This window comes from Leptonotus elevatus, chromosome 6 (assembly GCF_054856555.1).
Source record: "Leptonotus elevatus isolate MCC_2025b chromosome 6, RoL_Lele_1.0, whole genome shotgun sequence".
NCBI classification, from domain to species: Eukaryota; Metazoa; Chordata; class Actinopteri; order Syngnathiformes; family Syngnathidae; genus Leptonotus; species Leptonotus elevatus.
Window position 1 is genome coordinate 12,789,618 of NC_141244.1, and position 24,392 is coordinate 12,814,009.

At 39.3% G+C, this 24,392-nt stretch overlaps 1 protein-coding gene across 1 annotated transcript; it reads left to right on the top strand.

The window, feature by feature from the left end:
- Positions 1 to 1,178: 1,178 nt before the first annotated feature.
- On the top strand, positions 1,179 to 24,251 carry LOC147172060 (tumor necrosis factor receptor superfamily member 11B-like). The gene is made up of 6 exons (XM_086078037.1): positions 1,179 to 1,307; positions 14,033 to 14,260; positions 16,256 to 16,400; positions 18,936 to 19,151; positions 20,630 to 20,854; positions 22,012 to 24,251. The coding sequence occupies exons 1-6, from the start codon at positions 1,224 to 1,226 to the stop codon at positions 22,404 to 22,406; spliced, it is 1,293 nt and encodes a 430-aa protein (XP_085934163.1). The 5' UTR covers positions 1,179 to 1,223; the 3' UTR covers positions 22,407 to 24,251.
- The last annotated feature ends 141 nt before the right edge of the window (positions 24,252 to 24,392 follow it).

Below are 24,392 nucleotides of genomic sequence, written 5' to 3' on the forward strand. Positions count from 1 at the left end.
TTTTTTTTAATACATTTTTATTTTGTATGTGGGTGTGTATGTGCATGTACGTGTATGCGTGCGTGTGAGTGTGTATTCATTAGTTCACCTAAAACCCATTTAAAAATCCCATACCGTTCACCTAAACCGAACACTTCAGAATCCAGCCAGAGTCGTGAGGCCGTCAGGAGACCCGAGGAAGGACCAAAGAAAAGAAAGGAACGTGAAATCCAGCACCGACCAGACACCACCCACCGGGCCACCAACCAGAGTCCTTCACCAACCCCAGAAACATCCAAATTCCAACAAATCAGGGAGACCTCAAGAGACCAAAGGAGAGACTGAGGAAAGGAAGAAGGAAGGACAGACGAAGCAGAGTGAGATCCACAGACACCAGCCTCCACCGATTCAACGACCAGAGGAAGAAGCAGATTGTGTCTGAGTTTCGATAGATGCTGGTGTGGTGGATCTGGCATGCATGAAAATCTCCACCATAGCCGTCGACCCCTGCCAGGACAGAGCAAGCGCAACACCTCAGGCCCCCCCCCCCCCCCCCCCCCCCAGGCCACGGCAGCGCCCGGGCAAACCCAGGAGCAGGAGCGCCCCCCACCCCAACGCATGATGATGCATGGATGGATAATGTAATTGTTATTCCTCACTGATTGAAATTCCCTGGCTGTACTTCCCCATAGTTAGGCTAACGGGTTCATTTTGAACACTCATTTGTTTTTAGTTATAATGGGTTTAAAGTAAACCTTTTAGGTAGCACCTTTGTTTAACTTTTGTTGTCATTGTTTAAATGAAAGAAAAAGTTCAAGGAAGGGATGGAAAGAGGTTGGATAGACATGCTCATAATGTTAAAACATTGGGAGCATTTCAGGCAAACAAAATATTTATGACATTACAAATTAGCTGTACTGTTTTTCGGGGGCGGGGGGGACAAAACAAAACAAAACAAAAACAACTATACACAATTGAGCAGTCTCTCTCTCTCTCTCTCTCTCTCTCATCCACAACTTGCCGTAGTCTGTGGGTAGGGGAGACACTCAGTGGGTGGGCAGTATGCTCTCTCTCTCTCTCTCTCTCTCTCTCTCTCTCTCTCTCTCTCTCTCTCTCTCTCTCTCTCTCTCTCTCTCTCTCTCTCTCTCTCTCTCTCTCTCTCTCTCTCGCTGTGACTCTCTGACTTGCTCACACACTTTCTCCCTCTCTCTCTGTGGCTCTGGTAGTATAAGAGCACATTTGTGATGGAGTCCACATTAGTTCACGTTTATGCAGCAGAGATGAACACTTGGATAGCAAGCTCTAACCCGGCCATGAAACTTATTTTGGTAAGTTGAGTTTTAGTTGTTTGATCCTGGAGAATTTTTTTAGGGGTTATTTATTTATTTATTTTTACTATTTTTTTTTGTGCATTAATTGTAAAAGATGCATGTAGATTTGATTGTGTTTTGTGGCTGCATGGGTCTCATTTCTAAGCTGTAACTCTGATATGACGATTAGTTAAAATTTTGGTCATTTTTTGTGCCTGCTGTGCACCAGTGCACTCCCTCTGGCTACAGTGTTTGTAATGTGTACAGGGAATGTTCATTCAGTCTCAATGGGCGATTATATGCAGTAAAATTCGTCTTGATGGTGACAAAAAAACAAATACTGTGTGTACTGTTTTACTGATAAGAGAGTGTTTTTCATCTGGAGTATTTGCATGCACTGATGTCTTTTGTAGATTTTGCATGTGTTTTTATTACAGATTGCTACCTGAGCAGAACACATCTTGTATGCCTCAGCCATTTCCAAGCGCCAAACTTGGTCTTGTTTTCCAACATGTTCGTTTTCATTCAAGCCGATGCGAACAATTCATGCATAGTTCTTTACATATTTGGAGACTTTTCAATGAAAATAGTATTGACATGCATCGGACATTCAATCAGACCACTGTCATTTTTAGCCAACGACTGAGTCAGTCTTCGTAACATCCGGCTAATTAGCCAATGGCTTCCTTTGGGAAGCCCTCGTATTCGTGCGCCTGCTTCCAAGCGAGTCGCTCAGCCAAGCAGCCGTTCGGTCTGTCGTTGAGCAACTCCTGTCCGAGTCTAACAAATGGTCTGCATCCTTGTCCAGACATACTAGTGTGGTTTCAGGCAGCCAATGTACCTCGTGCACCTGCGTGCACTTCCTTTTCCCGGCGTGTCCCCAGCACATGTGGCTGCAATCTGTCTTCTGTCTTCAAACGAGCGCTTTTTTTCGGATGATATCATTGCATTTGTATGCATTTGTTGCATGTGCGGGTCAACGGGCGTATGACTGACACACAAATACGTTGATTTCTTTTATGTCTTCTGTGTTCTTAAAAAGCCATCCAGCAGACATTTATTGAATGTTTCTTCAGTTTATACTGTCTATCGTTGCTCCATCTATCTATCCATACAACTGTCTGTTTTGTCAATCTATCACGCACCCATTAATTCATTCTTTCATCCACCCCTCTGTCTGTATTTTTGTATATCCATGAATACATCTGTTCACCCACTTGTTGGTACATCTGTTTGTCTGTCCTATCCTTTTTATCCATCTCTTATCCGCTCATCTGTCCTGTCCAACAAGCCATATAATCATTTTTCCATCTCTTCTCCCATTCATCCGCTGTTTGAGCATTCATGTGTTCATCTTTAGCATCCATCCATTCATCTTTCCATCTATCTGATTATCCACCTGTTTGACTCAATCTGTTTTTTGGGGGTGTCAAAATGAGTGTGCCACTAATATTTCTAACGCGCGATTGATGATCGGCCCTTACATGGAAAGCCTGACACGTCCACGTCACAATTTAGCAGTAATAAATTTAACAATAATGCATATATTTGTGGAGACTGGGGTCAAGTTGTATTTTACGATTTTTAAAATGTGCAGAATTTCACAAGTTACTTCATGTTAAAGATTAGATAACTCTTAACATGAAAAAAAAAATGCACTGAGCTGTCACCAATGTCTTAAAAATGCAATTATGCCATCTAGTGGTAGAACAATGACCTCAACACAAATCAAATCAACACAAATTTTTACAGTACAGTACATCTTTTTTAATTTTAACTCAAATTTCTGAATTATTCATACTGTTTCAATGACTAAAATATATATTTCCCCCCACTTTTATGTTAACAAGATAATGAAAACAAAAAACAATATTTTCATATATAAAATTTGTGATTGATCGTGAGGTAACTCTTGAAGTCATGCGATAAATTACGATTAAAATATTTAATCGCCTGACACCCCTATTTTTTTTCTGTCCATCTTCATCTGCTCTTCCTTTGCCGGCACCTACAACAATCCATCCATTTATCATTCCATCTATCTATCTGCACATTATCTACACATCTGATCTGTCCACCCATCCATCTACTTTTTTGACCATATACTTATTTGTCTGTCTTTTTGCTCCTCAACCAATCAATCAGCTATCACTCTTAAACTCTCTGGATTACAAATAACCCAATATCTAAAACAACCCAACAGTTTTATGGGTGTACCCGTCTGTCAACCCATTTTTTTTTTTGCCAATCTGTAATCCAGCCTCTGTCTCTCCATCTCAGCAGTTTGTTAGTTTTCTATCCAACTATTTGTCTACCCCATAGTCATCCATCTGTCCATCCTGTCGTCCATCCATCTGTCTGCCCTTCCTACAATCTCTTAGTCATTCATCCTTACACCCATTCATGATTCTATTATCTCTAAACCCACCCATCTACCAACCCAGTTTTTCTGAGTTTTTGGAACCTGATTTGACACTCAAATCTGCAGTCATCTCCACATTTTAATGGCATTGTGGTAATGTACAGTACAGTATCTCCATGTGCCAATGTCTGTTATCTCTTCCTACTTTATCTTAACGTCCTCTCCTAGCTTTCCTCTTGTGTCCGTTGGTGTGACCTGCGCCAACTTCCCCAAATGTGCGAGTACTGTATTGCAGAAGCGTCACATGCAAAGGGAAAATGGTGGTTGGTTGAGGTGAAGCTATGAATAAGTGCCCTTGTCAAAACCGATTTGTTTCTTTTGAAAACCTTGTGAGGAGTGACAGGAGGGCCATGCCTAGGGTGTGTAAAGTTGCAAGGTGTTTTAGACAAATAAACCCCTTTGTAAGTTGCCACTGCGCACCTAACTTCCTCTTTTGCATCAACAGTAGAGCAGATAGCAGAAGTTTGCATGTATGGAGTGCAACCGGGGGGCAGGTTGCAGAGAGGGGTTTCTTTATTTTGGGAGTTTGCGGAGTGTGTGGTCAAGAGACAAAGAGAAGTGGGGGAGTATGCAAAAGGCATCCAACTATTTGAATCAATGTCACTCTCTGGCCTTCGTTTCGTTTTTACTTCCGTACGCGGCACATTAAAAACAGTATGACTGATGCAAATGTGGTGAACAGTTATAGCACATTGGACACATTGTTGAATTCCTGCAGGGAGTTGTGGTGGTTACACATGGCTGAAGTATAACATGCACAAATGTTTGCATGTGTTAGGCAAATCGTTTTTTTTTTCGGTGGTTTTGAACACAGAATATATATATATTTTTCTTTTAAGCTGTTAATGCTAATTATTGTTCCGACTCTCTTAACTGGTGACAGACTCCTCCAAATTAAAGTGTTGAGCAAATAATGTTAATGATAAAAGAGACTTTGTTGAGTAATGATTGATGAACTAAGGGAGGACATGCTGTGTTAAATTGGACCAATTGAGCAATGAATCAATGTCTCTTCCTGTAAAGCAGCATGGAAGAATAACTCCAATCTCCCTCTGTCTTTCTTTATGACCTTAAAAAAAAGAAGAAGAGAGATTCCATATTCACGGGAAAACACTCACACATAAACATACGAGCACAGAGCTGGAATCCCCCCTCGGACCACCTGCTTACTTCAATTAACTGAAGCCATGTGCCCGTGTACGAGCTGGTGCTGTGGGGTTTGATCCTTTTGTGCTGCAGCCTCGCGCCACATGCCACCAATTGACGAATGACCTCAGGCAACCCTAACTCACATTCACTGATTTCGCTTGAACTTAGCCTTGTGTGACTCTAGAAATTTTAAATATGTAGAGTTTTGTTACCGAGAGCAGACAATTGCTTATGAAATAAATTCTAGAAGCTCTATATTCGCAGCTGTGCTGTGTGTGTGTGTAAAAATTGGCGTATCCTTAACTCATTTGCTCCCAAAAACATATAAATACGTTCTATTTTAAATGTTTTAAGTGTCCCAGACATATTTATTCGTTTGTTACGGGGGTTTTTTATGCTAGAGCATACAGAAGGCTTTGATGCAGCCTCTGAACTGCAGAGAATGGGTGAAGACATGATAGTAATTACAAAAACGGCCAGCAGCTGGCAGCAAAGCAAAAGAGATCAACCAGGGTCACGTTGAAAAAAACCTCATTACTCACATTTCTAAATAAATGTGTGAATAATGATTAAACTTAGCTATATTCTAATGCTAATTGCTAATTACTTTTTTGTTTTTGTTTTGGTATTTTGTTTCACTGACATCATTTCTCAAAAACCAGACAGTTTCTAGTAAAGAAACCAACACATAGGCCCTGTTTTGTAAACAGGCACACGTGTGTTCAGCGTAAGAACTGGCACATCGTCATTTTCGTGCCAGGGCAAGTCTCGTTTACCGTGTTTGGGAATTTGGCAGACCGGGCTGCACCTCGCTAGGCGTTCTGGCATTCCAAGGGCGTTTCTATCACAGGCCCCCCGTGCACCTGATAATTTGATGACAGAAAGTAGACTAGACTTTGCACCAGGTGAAACCAGGTTTAAGTTGTGGCGCAGGTGGTGTAACACAATTTTGGTGGATTTGATCCAGGTGGAAGTAAACAGATTCTGCCTTCTGCTGGATGTCACCGTATTTCATTCATAAATATGACGACAACATATGTGCATCGAACCCTCTGAATCATTGTAGAAACGAATCCATGAAATTCATTATTATTATTATTATTATTATTATCTCATTCGCTCCCAGCCATTTTCACTGAAGCAATCCCCTTCGCTCCCGGCTGTTTTACTGGATATTGACTGATTTTGCAAGGCCCACAGAATTTTGTGTTCTATTGCTATAAAAACGTGGAACCTACTAAAAGAAGAATTAGAGTTTCTTCTTTCATCAGGAAAAAAGTATATTTCTATCTGTTTCTGTTTTGCAGCAATTAGCATTAAAATGTATCTAAGTTTAGAACTGTGGGGAAATCAGGTTGTTTGCAACACGGCCCTGGTTGATCTCTTATAATCTGCTGCCAACTGCTGGCCATTTTTGGAATAACTACCATTGCTTCAATCGTTCTGTGCAGTTGAGAGGCTGAATCAAAGCCTTCTGTATGCTCTAGCACAGGGATGGGCAAACTCGGTCCTCGAGGTGCGGAGTCCTACAGGTTTTGGATGTTTTTTTCAGCAATACAGCTGATATATGATCAGCTCATTAGCAAGCTCTGCATAAGCCTGATAACGATCCTGTTGATTGGAAGAGGGAAACCTATAAAACCTGCAGGACTCTGATCCTCGAGGACCAAGTTTGCCCACCCTTCCTCTAGCATTAAAAAAATATATATATTGAAAAAAACGTATAAATATGTTTTTGGGACACTTAAAACGTTAAAAAAATAGAACGTATTTATACGTTTTGGGAGCAAATTAGTTATTATTATTATTATTATTATTATTATTATTATTATTATTATTATTATTATTATTATTATTATTATTATCTTTACTATATTTTCAGCAATGTGTGTGGGATGTGGCGTGGGGGGGATGCTAGGGGTCAGACGCACAATCAGGGGTGCAAGGCCATCTCCAAGTGCCCACTCAGTTCCTTATACACATACTGAGATCTCCTGCATGGCCTCCAACGAGTGAATTCATTATACTTCCGTCATGTAGACTGGACGCCTCACCCGCCTTGAATTTAAAGAGAATGAGATGAGCCGCTTCAATTGGCTGGGAATCAAGTCAGCTGCAACAAACAAATAACATGCAAAAGCCCACTTGTAACTGCGCCGGTAAGCCATGTGCACAGTTACACTGCCTGAAAATGGGGCCCTAAGCATTAGTAGCTGACTTTCCTGTACTGAACTAGTGAGGGACCAAACACGCTGCGGCAAGTGTGGTGTGTCATGAATCGGCATGTTTTCAGTGTGTTTTAAGAATCAAATTTAGTTAAATGCTGTTTGTTGTCGTCTGTGCCAAAAACACTTGTTAAATACCACATGTTCAGAATTGGAAAAATGGAGTGCATGAATTTTTCCCAATGTGATTTTGTTTTTGTGAGTGGGTTACATAGCAAGCAGAATAATACTTCTAGCCGATTGTTCAAAGCGAAAAGCTTGAATGGAGATGGAGATTTTTCACTAAGTGAAGTGCCCACTCAGGATACTAAAAGCAAAGCTAACATCCTTGAACATTCGTCCTTTTGCTGTTTATATTGCTGTCTCAACATAATTACATTTAAATCAAATGACTCACCTTTTTTCCTTTGATTTCCCTCTCCACTTCAATACCTTCATCCATCCTTTCCTCCCATCTGGCCGTGCTCCCTTTCGTACATGTATCTCACTGACAGTGTAATTATGGATGTCAGTGGGACCTAGCTGCCGTGTAATTTGCTTTTTCCAGCGATGGTTGAATGATGTCATCAAACGGTGTCTTCAAAGAAAATGAGGAGGTTGGAAAGTTCAGTAACTCTTTTAATTGCTGATAAACGCACGTAGACACACACGCCACAGGGCATCTTCCGGGATAGCCATTCTTCAAAACCTGAGCAATTTTGGCAGGTTTGATGAAGAATAATGAAACACGGCATTGTTTGAGCAAAATTGCTTCATCCATGAATCATTAAAAACATAACGTCAGACATTGTGGATTTGGTAATTGAATAGTGCTTCCTATTCAATGATCATTTTTCATCCGAACAAGGCACGTTTGTATAAGCATTTACTTTGTGGGAACCATTTGAGGCAAGTCCTTTTGTGTTCTTGCAAGTTACTTCAATAATGTAAAAAAATAAAATAAAAAATAAAAATACATTAATTAAGTTTAATTAAGTAAGTTAAATTAAGTAATAAAAAATAAATAATAAAAAAGTATTTTTTGTAAATTAGTAAGTTAATTAAAAATAAGTTAAATTAAATAATTAAAGTAAGTAAACAAATATATATATTTTTTAAAGTGTGAAAACTCTCCACCGACATTTAAACCCCAAGCTCAGAAATAAGGGGAAGACTAGCCACAATTCCACTGTGCTGCTTTCTCAGATTATATGCAATATAGAAAACTCTTACTGCATAATTACGTCACTTCTTTCAGGAGCAATGACCAGGGGTCTCGATACTGTTGGTCACATTATGTGCCTAATAAAAAAATTAACGTGTGTGCCTCCTCTGCTGCTCCCAAGTGGCCGTATGCAGTTCTGCACCAAATATTTTTAGTTACCAGTCCACATGGCCCTCATCATATCCTTGTAACTGAACCAGTGAACCGTTCAATTTTGTTGCAATTTGTCCCAAAATGGATTACTCAGATCCTATCGTAGCTTTTTCATCTGAACATTTCCCAGAATTCATGTGCCGTCCTCCCATCTCTGCTATGTGCATTGTATCTAAACTGTGTTCTGTCACTGCCATTGACTCAGTCCAAAGAGCGCTGTGTGAAAGTTGACTAAATCAGTGCGACCGTGACCATTTCCACATGTGCTAGTGCGCACACGCCAGTGAACTCAGCGTGACTTATTGATGTGACGGCTGTAACTGTAACCAGATTAGCTACACCGGGGTCACAGTCCTAGGGTTTTGCTATGCTCTTTGAATTAATCATAGCTTTAATAGCCTTCTTAATTTATGACCATGATTACTACGAATATGATTCCTGCTGGGGGCCACCCATGCTACAAGCAAGACGTGCAGTCATGGCATGGTTCACAAAGTCAATCAAATGTCCTCAGAGGTTGATGGTTTTTGTCAAGAAAAAACACTGAGCTCACTGGGTTTTTTGGAGCTTCGGTTTCCAAATGGAGCCTTTAATCTGTTTTTATTATCTTTTTCACTGACCTTTGGAGCTACACAAAACAGAAAGAATGGGTGTTTTTCACCCTTCTTATGAACAGTTACCAAATGATGTAGAGTGGAATGTGCATTTTAATTAAGAACACATAAAGCTTAATGAAGAGCTGTCGCATCATTTTTGGGGAAAATGTTGTATATTAGCGTTCTTATACATTTGGGTACAGAAAATGCTTTTAAAAAATATATAAAGCCAATGCAAATGTTTGTACAATTTCACAACTGGACAAAATTAGAGCCAGCGGGCGTAATGACATATAGATAACAGAAAAAGTTATATTTAATGTTATTATTCAGAGGAATGGGTTTTGGAGAAGTGACGCTTACACCTTAATTGAGGCTTGGCATCTAATAGATAGGAGGCCATTATCTTCTAAAAAATAATAATAATAATTATGAGTAAGTATATTTTACTTTGATATCTTATTTGTTTGTTTAGACACCCGGAGCACTTTTAGACATCATATTTGTTAAGTGGACAACACAGCGCCCTCTTCCTCCAACACACCTAGTGCATATTTGGAATGATCTGTAAATAATGCAGATATGTTGTTTATGCATTACTGTGAATGCGAAAAACTGTGTAGCACCATCAAAATATTTGTTTTCTTTGAGTCCAAATGCATTTAAGAAAAACTGTTTACAGCTAATTATTACAAACCTAGACACTAATGGGTTTAGCATAGTAACCATGAGCCATCATAATCGAGACATTTCGGTTTCAAGTACTGCTCCAAATAGAACAGACACTCTGCAAAATATGTATATCCGAGCTCAAATAATCAAGGAATGACACAAACATGGTTTAAGTATTTAATTTGAAGTCACCATCGATGAGCTAGGCTTCTGTAGAAGCTACATCAGACGTCTACCTCGATCCTCACACCTTGATCGCCTTTAAGACAATTGAGACAATCTTTAATATGGCGGCATTGAGAAAAAAAATTTGGGGTCGCTTTCCCTGGCTGGCCATTTCTTAATATGAAGAATGCAGAGTATGGCCTTGTGAACTTGCCAAGTATAGTCTTCTTAAGAATGTACACAACAACAAAGTTTTCCTGAAAATGTGAGTCTCTTTATAAATTGGAACAGCTGTGTACTTGTTAGCTTTCCCATGACTCTGACGTGTTTCTGTGATTGTAGCACTAAAAGCATCTTGGGATATTATTCAAAAGTAACCAACCGATGCATCCTTGGTTTAAACTAGCTGACGAGAACAACATCTGGGTATCCCGTGTGTTCTTGCATACTTTCAATTGTTAAAGTACTTAGGCCGCGACTGATGAGGTTTCACAAGTTCGCAAAGAAGAATGGACAAGAATGCCAATTGAGAAATGACTAAAGTTTTGAGGAGCAAGAAGCTAGGAACGTTGACATTTAGAGACTTGAGACTTTAGCCCTTTGTGTCCAGGCACCTGTTCTTGTTGTGTCCAATCAGCTCCCTCGCCGTTCCTCGTCTTGTCAGTTTGCTTGTATTTAGTTCCTTGGTTTCTTTCAGTCCCGGTCAGTTCATTGTTTGTTGCTTCTGTTTCTGTCTGGTCTTGTTCCCAGTTGTGGTGATTCCGTTCCCAATTTTGGTTTGTTACTTTGCATATTTTTGGACATCTGTTAATTTAGTAGTTTTGATTCCAAGTGTAAGTTGTTTACATTCCTTTTTTTGTTTGATAACATCCCGCACTCCTTCCTTGCGTCTCGTGCTTCTTGGAGGAGTTAGGACCAAGCTAACTCGCATCATAACAAAATGGAGAACCAAAAAAAGCTAAAGACCAAGGCAGGGCACAAACCACAAACATAACACGAAACAAAACAAAATCTAATCAAAACCAAATCATGACAAACACAGTCTTAACATTTGTTTCTTCCCATTGTTCTTTCTATATCGGAGTACTACATAATACAATATCAGACCTCAGATGTAGCAAGAGCACCCCATCAGGTCTGACAGAGATTTAGTATTGAAGTGGTGTGTTCTTTGAGGTAAGGAGAAATACAAACACACAGCAGAGAGGGAGGTCAGTGGTGCTTGGTGATAAAATAGTAGGACAGAGTGTTTTGCATTGTGGTGGTGAATGGGGAAAGCCCAGCAGTAACCTCCAACAGTTACTTTAACAAACAGCAGCCAGGAGAGGCGACCACAGACGGGACCACAGCCATAACACATAAACACACATACTGTATGCAGCTATGCGCTGTCCGCGTATGCACTACATTATCCTGCACATGCACCGTACATTATGTGAGGGTGGGTGCTTGTTGTAGATCAAATAAAACAAATATGTGAGAAAGTATGCAGTCACGTGCGATCACACAATACAACGACAGACCGTTTAACAACGAGGACGTATCTTAGCCAACGGGAAAGTCCGCAGAGCCAATATTGAAGCCGAAAGGAAGCGAGCTGTCGGCTGACATCTGGTCTGCATGTGTCCTCCACGGTCTGCGTGGCAGCATGTCAAACACACTCGCTAACTGACAGATTCCCTTCTCAGTCTACTGCGAGCTTTTCAGGAAGATTCAGAGCCAATTAGACAATAAATACGTCGGCTCAATGTTGTTTGTATGGCAGGGTAAGAAAGTGCATCACAGTGGCTGGCTACAAGTGCTGCGGTCTCACATTATGAAAGGTTAGGATGTATGCTCTAGATTTTCTTCTCGTCAGGATCTCCAGCTTTCTCTCACGGACCCCCAAAACATTTATGTTAGGGTTACTGACCACTCTACATCAGTGGTTCTCAAGACTGAGGTCCCAGGACCTTCACGGGTTCGCTAGCTGTAGCTTTGGCGTTCACAAAATAATGAACAATAAATTATATCGTATTATTTAAAAACTACATACATACACTATGTAACGTACCGTACAAACATATTGTAAACCAATTACCAATTACAATCTATCTTAACTTTGGGCCAATTAAAAGCTCTGATGTGTTTGATCTCTCATCATATAAAGCTGACATCTGTGCGGAATAGATTTTTTTTTTTTAAGAACAAAAAGCGTAGTCTACAACTACATGAATACAGTACTTTTTTTTTTTCAGGAACAACAAGTGTATTTGATGAAGAATAGTTTTTAATAGTACATTTTTTAAGAGAACAAATACATCTTTTCCATAATGTAGGTCTTAATATTATGAGAATGAAGTTGTATTTTGGAAGTTCACTTAAAATATGGCTTTCTTCCATTTTTCAACCTTGACTTTAATACAACATTATGACTTTTTAAACAGTCAAAATGTTGTTGTTTTTTTCCCTTGTAAAGATTGTAAAGAATACAGTTTTGCTATCACCCGCAAGTAGTGAAAATCGGTATAATTGACACTCATAAATACATTAGGGGGGGAAATGGGGATAAATAGTCATCACATTTTCGATGAAAATTAGGGGTAAGACCCCCTAAAAATACAATATTTAAAAAATATACAGTTAATATAAAATACGATATATATATATATATCTTCAAATATTGGTGGGAAAAACTGTGAATAGGTGAATCCATGGGTAAGAGTGTGCGCTTTTTAGAAATAACTCATATACACATATAGCCCATACAAGTTACTGCATTAGTCTGGTGTTAAAAAAATAATAAGTAATTATAGCGGGCACATAATAAATGGCATGGAAGATCAATCTTAAGAATTCGGCTTTCATCACATTTTACAAAACTTTTACCACACAGTTGAGTTGCCGCTGACAGTGAGTCTTGGGTGTGAAACCTCACAATCTGGTCGCTGGCAGCCTTCTGCCTCTGTTACTATGTGGGAAGCCGGCAGATTGCCTGGTTGACTTCAGCTCCCCTTTCCCTTCCGTCATTTGTCCCCTACACAAAAGAAAAAAGAATGGCCAGAGTGAAAGACTAGTGACAGTTGTTCTCAGGTAATGTAAACAAACTGTTAAATAAAGCATGCAATGCAAGACCGCTTTTATTCATTTTGGGTTAAAACGGTCTTGGGTAAATTGCTTGGAAAGTCAATTTTGTCATTTAAATGTAATCACGGTGCAGCTTCAGAAAACAGGTGAGCTGTGATTGGCCGTTGCCTGAGCCCTGAGCAACTGTGATGTCATCTTCAGTCGACAGCAAGTGGCAACATGGCCGTCCCATGAGATGGATAAAAACGGCAGGATTTTGCGTCATAACTTTTTCCACAAATGTAATATTAATCAGAATGTCATGTTTAGACTAATTGAGGTCACGTATAACATATTATTGTCAAGAAATGTTGAGGTTCACTTGGCTTTTAAAGGGGAATTAAGGACATTTCCCCTCAGTTGTACTACTGCAAACGTAAGGTATAATAGAATATTCTAATTGTTATATTCACAATTATGTAACAGTTGAGCAGGAATGCAGAACGGCTCGCTCACAGCCATATTGTCAGAAAACAAAAGCTTCACGTGATTGTGTGATTTCACATTTGATGGGTGGCAGGCACTCCAAAACCCCGACTATTTGAAAACAAGCTAATAATAAATCAGTATGTCCCCTTTAAGCTTTTCAGATGGAATAAACATCTGTCTCCGCTTATTTTATTTGTGCAGAAATCATTTAGCATATGACGAAAATGTGCCAAAGGAGCAGTGAGAAAAATAATGAAGACTAACAGGCACGATGAAATCATACAACAACAATTACAGCTCGTTTGGCATCACTACAAATGTGACTAATTGTTGCTTGAGAAGCGCCTGTAATGATGTCGCTCGTACGCAGAGATTCATCTCTATGGTCGATTTTCTTCTCAGGCTCTTTAAAGCACAGCAGTTGGCTGGAGGCCAGTGAGTCCACCAGGAGCTACACACTTTACAGCTCTGACCTTTCCGTCAACTCACTTTTACTGGAAGCCTTTGGGCAGGCCATTGCTCCAGCATTCAGAAATATGTCACGCTCCGGCCAAAAAAAGGCGAGATGTGCTCGAGATGGCTTTCGCCGTCACACGTGTTGACCATTTTTATCTTTGGTGCAGCTCTTCACAGCCTCCCTCACCTGGGCCTTCCAGCAACAGGCTGAGCCATCCAAGTACCAGTACCGTGACCCGGTGACCTCTGACCTCCTCTTGTGCGACCAGTGTCCCCCTGGCACGGCCGTGAAGAAACACTGCACTGCTGACAGGACCACAGAGTGCCAAGCCTGCCTGGAGAAGCACTTTGCAGACAGCTGGCACTGGGGAGACTCGTGCCAATACTGCACCTTGGTAGGTACAATTACTTTTTTTCCTATATTTGAAAACAGAAATCTGTACTTTCTACTCTTTAATTTGTCAAAATATTTGTTTCTGATTACAGCATAATGTAAAAAACAAAAGAAAAAAGAGATGCAAATAAGGAGAGGTAAAGTCAACCATGGTTGAGATTTTGATGGATTGAGATCTTTGAGTCTTAAAACAGAATAAAAAAAAACAGGGATAGCAGCGACGTGCAAGCAGAGAGCATTAATGATAACTCAAACCATTTCAGAGAAGCAAGATATCCTCCATGCATGGTCTAAATTGGCTACAAGATTAATTTGTGAGGTTTTGTTTTGTTTCATTGTTTAAAAATGGATTTTCTAGTTGTTGGAACTACAGTATTCCCACATGTCAGGACTGGTTAAGGTTTTTGATGAACCATCCTTCCAATAACAAAAAATGCTTCTTTTTTTTTTTAAATTCAATTTAATCTCAAATTTCCAGTTTAAGGGAAGCAAAACTGGCATTTGAGGCTGAGAGCCATGACCTATATGCCAGCAGTTCCTAAGGACTTTAATCTATTTCGTAATATTTTATGTTAAAGTTTGCTCAATGGTAAATTTTCAAGATCAATGATAAACAATTTATTTGACTGTAAAAACAAACAAACAAAAACAGGAGTACAAGGATAATTTTGTCCTTGTTTTATTAGTTGGAAAATCCGATGTGACGTCTTACTCCATATAGTGTGACAACTTACCCTTTGGTGGGGCAACATGTCACATGTTCACTCCCTCTATTTGATGATTTATAACTGCACTGACACAAAGTATGAAAATAACGAATAAAAAAATATACCTAAGACTTTAGCCTTTCATCTGGTATAGATTTTGTTTATATATGAAGTTTTGATTCCAAGAAATATATAAAAGTATAATAAGTGATACAACTAGCCCCCGTCTCCGTACTGTATGAATGGACTAGCAATGCCCCTTACTCGCCATTGGCGGCCATCTTACGTTGCTACTTACTGAGAGTACCTAACTTGAATACATTGATTTCTTTGTGACTTTTTAAAGTTATTTTCTGTCTCTACGGCGAAAATGCCACAAGGTGTGACGATTGGTTGTACCAATAAGTCTGGGGGAAGCACAACATGCACATTTCATCAGTAAAAATGTGATTATAAATGTTCTCTTATAAGATATATTATCAATTGTTACTCAAAGATTTGCCTGCATCATGTTGTCAGAACCATGAACAAAGAGCATTGGGGGGGGGGGGGGGGGGTGTATGCTGCAAAGTAAACCTAACTTCTGTGAATGATGATTCACGATACTGAGATAATCTGAATGGTCAATGCAAACAGTGAAGTTCATTCTTTGAGAGGCTTTCATTATTTTATACAGGGATCATGGCAGTAAACATGCACTGATAACAGTGTTTTTTAGCGAAAAAATTACAGAAGTTTTTTGTAACAGTGGCAACATAAGATGGCTGCCATCTGGCCTCATGCACAAGATGGTAATATATATAACTGTCAGTTGTACTTATTCTTGAGTCCGTACTTGTTTTTTTTAAGTACAAGAGTAGATTCAATACTTTCACTTTCACCAGATTCTTTTATTTTTGCAAGCTGGAGGTTAAAAAGCTAAATATGACTCATTGATTCATCTTAGTTTTCAAAAGACCTGTTTTTCTATTTAAGATTCCTGTATACTGACACACACACTGTGGACTCAAGTCTGTTACTTCACTTATGTGACAAGCTCAGAAATTCCTCTGTCTTCATATTTTTATTCAGCTTTCTTTTCACATTACACTTTTGTGGTTTCTCTCAGATCTTTTCCTTATGTGCGTGTGACTATGCTATACTGTGTTGTTTTTAGAAGTCTTTCATGAAAATGTAGGTTCAAGGCTGTGGCTTGTAATGTCGCACCTTTGTGACCTGCACAGTCTCAAAAGAACCATTTCCACGTTCCCCACTTTAAGGCCCGTGACAGTGCTCTGTTGTGTGTTTAGGTGTGCAAAGAGAGACAGTTAGTGAAGCAGGAGTGCAACAGCACCCACGACCGAGTGTGCGAGTGTACTGCAGGTTTCCATCTTGTGGTCGAGTTTTGCATCGCACATAGTTCCTGCCCACCCGGCTCTGGAGTCACAGCATTCGGTAAGAAAGATTGTGATTAGCATTTGAACCCAAACAACTAATAAAGTTGCATCGTTAATGTCAGCTTAATACAAAATACACATTTATTATAGTTTTTTTTAAGAGACTTGTGTCCCACACTGCTATTTACATTAAAAATGTCACACGGTGCATCAAATGGTTGAACTTCCTCACAGTCAACTGAAAACTTCCTCAAAGCCTTCATGTTTGGTTAGCAGACGCAGAATTGAGCGTCCAACTTAACCTTTAATTTCAATGTGAGCTTTTGACGCTACTTCCATATCGTAATACTGGATTCTTATTACTGATTTCAAAACTGTGCTGTATGGTTCATTAACCTTTGCCTGATGAGGAAATTTGACCATGAGTATTATTTCCTTTTCTTGTGTTTCTGAATGAGTTCATCCTTTTAGACTACACTGGAACTCGTTGACAGTGCAGTCCTTTATTGAGTCATAATGGTTGGCGTCGACGGTTTGTCTTCTCTGGAACACATTTTGCATTAAACACAGTGTGCCTCGCTTCCTGCACCTATGACATTTACCCTCTATTCTTATTACCCTGTAATTCGCACACCGCCATAGTAAAATCGGAGACAACTTTAGTCGACGTGGGACATCATAACTGGGGTTTCCCCTTCCTTAAGCCGCATGGCTCCTTATGTCATGGGCACAAATGTGGTTGACCGCAAGATGAGCAAAAACCAATGCTTTGCCGCCTTGATGTGACTCAGATTCTTCCCACTTGGCCACCTACTGCCGCTATTGCTGTTGACTCTGAATGGAGGCTTGGAAGTTTCTCTCAAAAGTAGCAAAAACACACAACGCTACCTATATCTGTGAAGACTGACATGTTTTGATGCTCTGTGTGCTTGTTTGGGAATTTGAACGAAAACGTGCTATCAGAGTAAAAGGCAGTCTCCAAATTCCCACTTCACAGATCTGTAATCTCACTGGCCAACTTCACATCATCCGCCCATGGGGGTCTGTTTGCAATTTCTTATGAATGAACTTTGACCTCCTACATGGACTCCAGCAAATCCGTTTCTCCTTCCACCGTGTTAGCATGCCAATTTTTAAAGAGAATAAGAGGAGCCACTTCTATTGGCGACCAATCAAGTCGGCTGCGTTCATAATTACATGGTCGCAAAACGGCAGTGTTAAACTGCGCCAAGCTACATACGTCTATGAAAATACCAAAGCAAAGTCTAGTCTGCCCCTGCGTAGATTCAGAGCAGGGGTGGGCAAACTCGGACCTCGAGGGCCGCAGTCCTGCAGGTTTTGGAGGTTTCCCTCTTCCAACACAGCTGATTCCGGCTTTTGCCGCACTTGCTGATGAGCTAATCATATATCAGCTGTGTTGGAGAAAGGAAACATCCAAACTCTGCAGGACTATGGCCCTCGAGGACCGAGTTTGCCCATCCCTGATTTAGACCGTACTGCGCAGTAGACTTGTGGTCACGAAAGTAGAGCCCATCACACTGAGTGAAACAAGCATTTAAAATGACTAATGTCACGAATGTTAAGTTTCAAGAAGCAAAATGAGGATGTGATTGTGACACACAACATCCACAATGTGACTTGTGCGCTTAGCAGACAAATAATTTTGCACACTGGCCTTCTACAAAGTGGCTATCCTGGGAATTTTTCTTTAAATAAGAAAGCTATTTGTTAGCAGCATTCATATTTCTTACAAAAATGAATCATCAAGCAGTAAGTCACAAATGAAAGGTAAAACACAACCCATTCTAGAGTCCTGGTCAACCTTTAATTTGTTCATATTGGGAGCAAATTTTCCCATAGGAAATAGTGGATACTGAATAAACTGCACTAATGATGATAAGCAGTACAGAAAACATCGAAGGGAATTTAAAAACAGTTAGTCATTAAATCTTAAAACAATCATTTGTTTACTAGATTTCTGCTTGTGCCATGTTACGTTGAAATGAATTCTACTGAGCAGCCAGGACAGAGATGTTATTGCCATCCTTGGTACCCTTCTGTCGGCATCAACTTCTGAGACGTATGCTGGTAGAGGTTGAACTAAATTTAAGACAAATTGCACTTTATTCTAGTTTACAGTAAGACATACAGTCATGAAAATATAAGCCAACTAAGTAGCCGCTACAGTGATGTCGTCATTCTCATAATGACATGGTCACATGTTGTGGTTGAACGTTTCTTAGACTCATATCACCGCACCTTACCATAAAGCAGCAATAATGTAGTCATTTGACCTGAAATCACAGCTTCTAAAATAATTTGCTTTGTAATAAAGAGAATAGCATCTCTGTTGTCATGGAAACCATGTCTCAACTGATTTAGTGCTCTAGATTTAGATGTCGTTAATCCCAACCACAATGCCGCACATTTAAGTGCCATGAGAGATCAAAATCAGCCTGGACACCTCTTTGTGTTGATGCTAAAGTTGCTAACAATTCCACATTGTCACTTGTCAAAGAAGTTCAGTTTAAAGCTATTTCTAGCATTCCTTATTGTTCCTTTCCATGGCTGATTGGTCTGTGGTTCCTTGCAGGTACACCGTTGAGTGACACTGTGTGCAAGCAATGCCCCGCTGGTTATTTCTCAAGCAGCCGCTCCTCCACAGAACCATGTCGACCACACAGAAACTGCACAGATTTAGGTCTCAAGACACTGAGATGGGGAACGTCCACTTCAAACAGCATTTGTGGGAGTCAGGACCAAATTATGGCCATCGATTGTGCTCATCAGCACACTTTGTGCCACACAGGTGAGGCCTTTAGGGAAGTAGGCCCATTATACCGATCAGTTGGTGCCTTATACACGTCGAACCCACACGCTGCACACAGGTCACAAGTTAGAATTCGTCTGGCTGACTTTTTCGGAATGTGATTGTTTCCCTTCCTCAGAACAAGGGGTTTTCTTTAGTCCTGTTTTCTGAGCAGATTTAGGCTACGTACGCACTGCAGGTCAATTCTGGAACCTCCACCACCTCCACCCCCATTTGTATGTAACATGTATCTGATTTGTTTCCAGAAGAGTGATCAGTCCAATTCCAATGTTTTTAAAAATGACCCGGGCCTCTTTTTTCTTTGGGTATAACTTGGATGTATCCGACGAGTCTGCATTTTCGACGCTCAGGTCATATTGTTGCATCCGCAAAGTTGTGAAGAGTAACTGTTAATTTTATATTTGACTTTAATTTAATCCCACTTGAAACCTTTTGTGGTGGTAGCCTTTGTTTGTTTAGCATTTTTACACGCGAAAATGCCCTCTCATCTTTTAGACGTCTCCATGAATTGAGATTGAGGAGACATCAGTATAATGCATGAGCATAAAGAGCACTGTCATGCAGGTGCTGCTGTCAGCCACAGCTCACACCCAGATATTCACACAGACTCGTAATATTTTTAGCCAAATGGCCAACCTTACTCCACCTCGCCAAAATCACGCACCATCCCGGCAGATGGGCGAGATAACAATACATACAGTATTTGTATATATGCATATATATATATATATTACCTTTTTTTTAACTCAGACTTTGCTTGTCAATTGTGGTTCAACAGATTTATTTTTCTTTAAACACAGGAAACAGGCCTGTACCCAATCGGTAATGGGATTTTTTTTAAGGGGGGGTGGGGGGGGGGCATCCGCATTGGATATGTCATGTACAAGCCCAAATAATTAATTTCTTGGTAACAGCATCTTTCAGCATTTCTGAGATTACTGCAATTCTAGTTTAAAAAGACAGTCATCTTGAAAGTACACTGAAATCGAAAGCAGAGTTGAGTAAAATGTACTAGGAAAAATGTCAGTTGCTCAAAACAAAACTTTTTGATCCAATTCCCAGAAACCAGAATGATAAGAAATAAAGTGTTTTCCCGCAATTTTGTATCATGCCCCTCTCAACTACTAATGGGGGTGCTACCACAAATTTCCTTACCAATACGATAATATAGTTTAAAATAAATAAATAAACAGGCTGCTCTAGCCAGCATTTCAACATCTGAAACTAAGTGGTATATTAGACATAAAATTATGTGGTTAAATCAACTGTTGTAGACTATAAACATGCGGTATTGCACTGTATAATACCGCAAAATATTCAAAAGCTGTTCAAAACTTGAGCAAGTTGGTACGTCTCCATTACAGGAGATAAAGACCTGAAAACATGCAACTCTCTTACTATGTGCAAAATGACACTTAAATTATGATTTTTCTAAATAATTTTCTCTCTTGTTGCAGATGTCCTCTTGTGTGAGGAGGCAGTCTTCCAGTCGCTTGCCTCCCTGCAGCTGTCCTCCGTGCCCCTGGAGCATCTGCTGGAGAGTCTTCCGGGCCGGAGGGTGGATGGCAAGAGCGTGGAGAGGCTGAAGAAGGCATGTTCCCCACAGCAGCAAGTCCTCCAGCTGCTGCGGCTGTGGAGGCAGCAGAACAAGGACCAGGACAAGCTCTATGGCATCATAAAAGGTATTGGAAGATGACAAAGTTGTGTATTTTGTTTTTTGTTTTTTTGGTCTGTCCCTCAAAGGATTCACAGGCTAATTTTTGAAATTCTTGCAGAATAAAATAAGATTAAGACGAGCTTCATGATGAATTGTTGTGAGATTTGTTCAGAGTGGAACATTAACTCATTCACTGCCATAAATTCATTAAAAAAAAAAAAGATTATTAAAAATTTGGGGCGACAGGCGATTAAAATTGTTTATTGGAATTAATCGCATGACTTCACTAGTTAACTCACGAGTAATCACAAATTGTATATCCGTTCTAAATGTACAATAAAAAAATTGTAGGTTTTCATACTCTTGTTAACAAAAGTGGGAAAAAATGTTAAACTAATAGAAATAATTGAAATGAACTTATGACGTCTATAGCCGTCAATGGCAGTGAATGAGTTAAACAAGAAGTCAACCCCAAAATGTTCTTTGCAATAACATGTATGTGTGTTGCATGTGCCCCCCACAAGTCGAAACACGGCATTCTGATTAATATTGTGTTTGTGGAATATGAGTTAATAATATATAATGATATAGAATATAATAATATATAATAAATATATATAATTACTACTTCTACTAATAATAATAACAAGAATAAATATCATAATTGTTTTATTGTTACTAAAAAAGTGTGTTCAGTACTTAAACATGACCTAGATTCCACAGCCTGCGTGACAGTGATTTGTCTCGTTTATGACGCCCTGAAGTGTTTCGCAATCTTTTCTCAGTCTCCCTTTAAAATTCAACCACGTAATACATAATCAAAACAGTACACCCCTGTTGTCAAAACAATGACCTGAATGCTGTTTTTGACAGTCGTTTGCTTTCAAGGAAGGAAGTGAGTTGTGAACCTTGATCTACTGATCAATTGGCTAAATTCACAAGCTTTGGTTACATTTGCAAGTCACACTGTTGTGGTTTTTCACAGACATTATTCCATAGTTGCAAATCCTGCTTTGGGGTAAAACTGATTGGGGTTTAAAGTGGTGGAGACAGGAATGTTTTGAATTATTTATTTTTTTCTTACACTGAAAAGTGGCATTTGTAAAAAGGACACATATATGCATGTTAAGCTCCGATATGACTGTTTGATGTGGGTTTTTGTGTGTGTTTTTTTTCACACAGGAGTGAACCACTGCGAGCGCAAGGTCTCCCGCTGCAACAGCCTGAAAAACGTAACTCTGAGCGATCTCTTGAAGGTCACAAACAGCTTGCCGGGGGTAAAAGTTCACCGGGAGGACGTGTCGGCGCTAGTTGCTACTTGTCTGCCCAAGCAGTACATGCTGCAGCTCCTCCACCTTTGGAAGATGGCCAACTTTGACCTGGATCTCGTCAAAGGGCTTTCTTACAGTCTGAGGGTGCTTCGCAGCAAAGGGGCGCCTCGCTACCTTCTCAAGGGCCTGAAGAAGATCAGCCGCATCATCGGATCCACATCCACACGCAAGACGTATGAGAAGATGTTTGTCAGCATGCTGCAGGATGAGCTGAGTTTTAAAACTTTTAAGCCGTTTAATGAATGAGGGCAAGATTTCCATGAGGGATGGGCATTTGGCTAAATTTGCTTTATTCGACTGTGGGGCAAATCATTCATTAAAAACAAATTATTTCATAAATTATTGCATTTTTGATGGGTTGAGAAGGTCAGCACACCCGCATCGTAGTTCTAAAAAACAATTTCCAGTGTATTATTGAGTAGAATAATGCTCCCCAAATCGCTTACGTCATGTTGCTCTCATCAGACCGCAAACTAGTTGGCAATCGATCAACAACGCCTCTGCTGGTTGCAGGCAAAAATGCACTTCATTTCACCTGATCTGTTTAAGGCTTGATTAATCAGCGGTGCTGAATTCCACACAGGCAACAATTGTTAATGATAAAATGCGCGACTTGATTTTTATGCCCATCCCTCGCTTTAGTTCACACTCAATTTTCAACAGGGAACAGCATTTGTTTTACTCAGTCAAAACCATATCATGAATCCAATACAGGAGCTGTTTTTGTAATATAAAATTAACATTACCTCGTGACGTTTTTGTTGTAGGTCTGTATTATTATTATTATCATTATTTTTATTATTGGATTGTGCAGGTATACATTCTTACAGTGGGTCTCGTGATGGCAGTCTGTAAGATGCTACTTAAGTAGATAAAGCTAAACAAATGATTATCAAGTGGTGTTAATAGTATTTCTTGATATAATACCCCTTATAACGTTGAATATGACAACAGTACTTTTGCCCACTTTCAGCCTTTTAATGAATTATAATGATTGTTGATTATAGGCCAACCATAACAATCTGGTAAATATTTAATGGGAATTGTTTGAGTCTGTGAAAAGTAATATAGAAACTATTTAAAATGTAAATAGTACTATTTTTATGAAAAGTGGGCAAGCATGTTTTGTTTGAGTTTTTTCTTATTGCTTTCTCGCTATTTGAGAGGAAGGATTTGATTTCGTAATGAAATCCAGGTAAGAGCTATATACTGTATGTCCTTTGTTTGTTGCTTTTGTCTGCGACTGCTGGCAAGTGAAGCTTATAAGGATTTTATTTTGTAATTGTCAGCTTTATGAATGTATAATTGTGTTCTATTTAAAAAAAAAAAAAAAAAAAGGACATTTGACTTTCCATTCTATGTAAATGCTTGGTTTTTAAATTGCTTTATATGAAATACTGGATTTTAAATGCTGCAAATTCTTGAAGGGATATATGTTTTTTTTTGTGTATTATCAATTTTGGACTTTGTTGTATATATATATATATATATATATATATATATATATATATATATATATATGCCTCGTGTAACACTAATGCCAAATGGTTTGTACAAATACATTGCTTCATAAAAGTTTGGACTTTTTCTGCTGTGACTTCAAATGTCTTAACCAGGCAATATAGCAATGTGTCATTACAGTCATGAATGCTCACTATGGGTTGTAGTCAGCGGAAATTTTTACCCATATTGTTTTACCAGCACAGGGGTCACACATGAATCATTACAAACGAGGTGACTCATTATTTAGAGAGTTTCCTACAAATATGCAAGTCTGAAATGTGTGTAATTTTTCAATGTCACATCTCACTTGTCATTTGGCTGACTGTGCAAAGCTTCTTCAATTTAAGTGCAGAATCAGTAGATAATAAAACATGTAATTGATGTCCATTAAAGTATTTTTAAAAAATATTAAGCGCAGACTGCAAACTACAAACACAATAATAAACATATTAGTAGCCCTTTAAAGTGCAAGGAAACAGTATTAACAATTTAAAAAAAAAATCCCTATAAGGCAGAAGAACCACATGATTAAACCCAGCCAGAGAACAAAGAAATTATAACGGCAAAAAAAGTTACAATTAGGTATTATGAAAGAAGCCTCTTATATGGATGTATAATGATTATACATTTTATAACTTTTCTTGAAATCGTGTCTGTATTATACAGTGGTAGCCTACCTTGAAATATGATACGAGCCGCCATTTGGCTGATTTTTTTGCCTAAACTTGG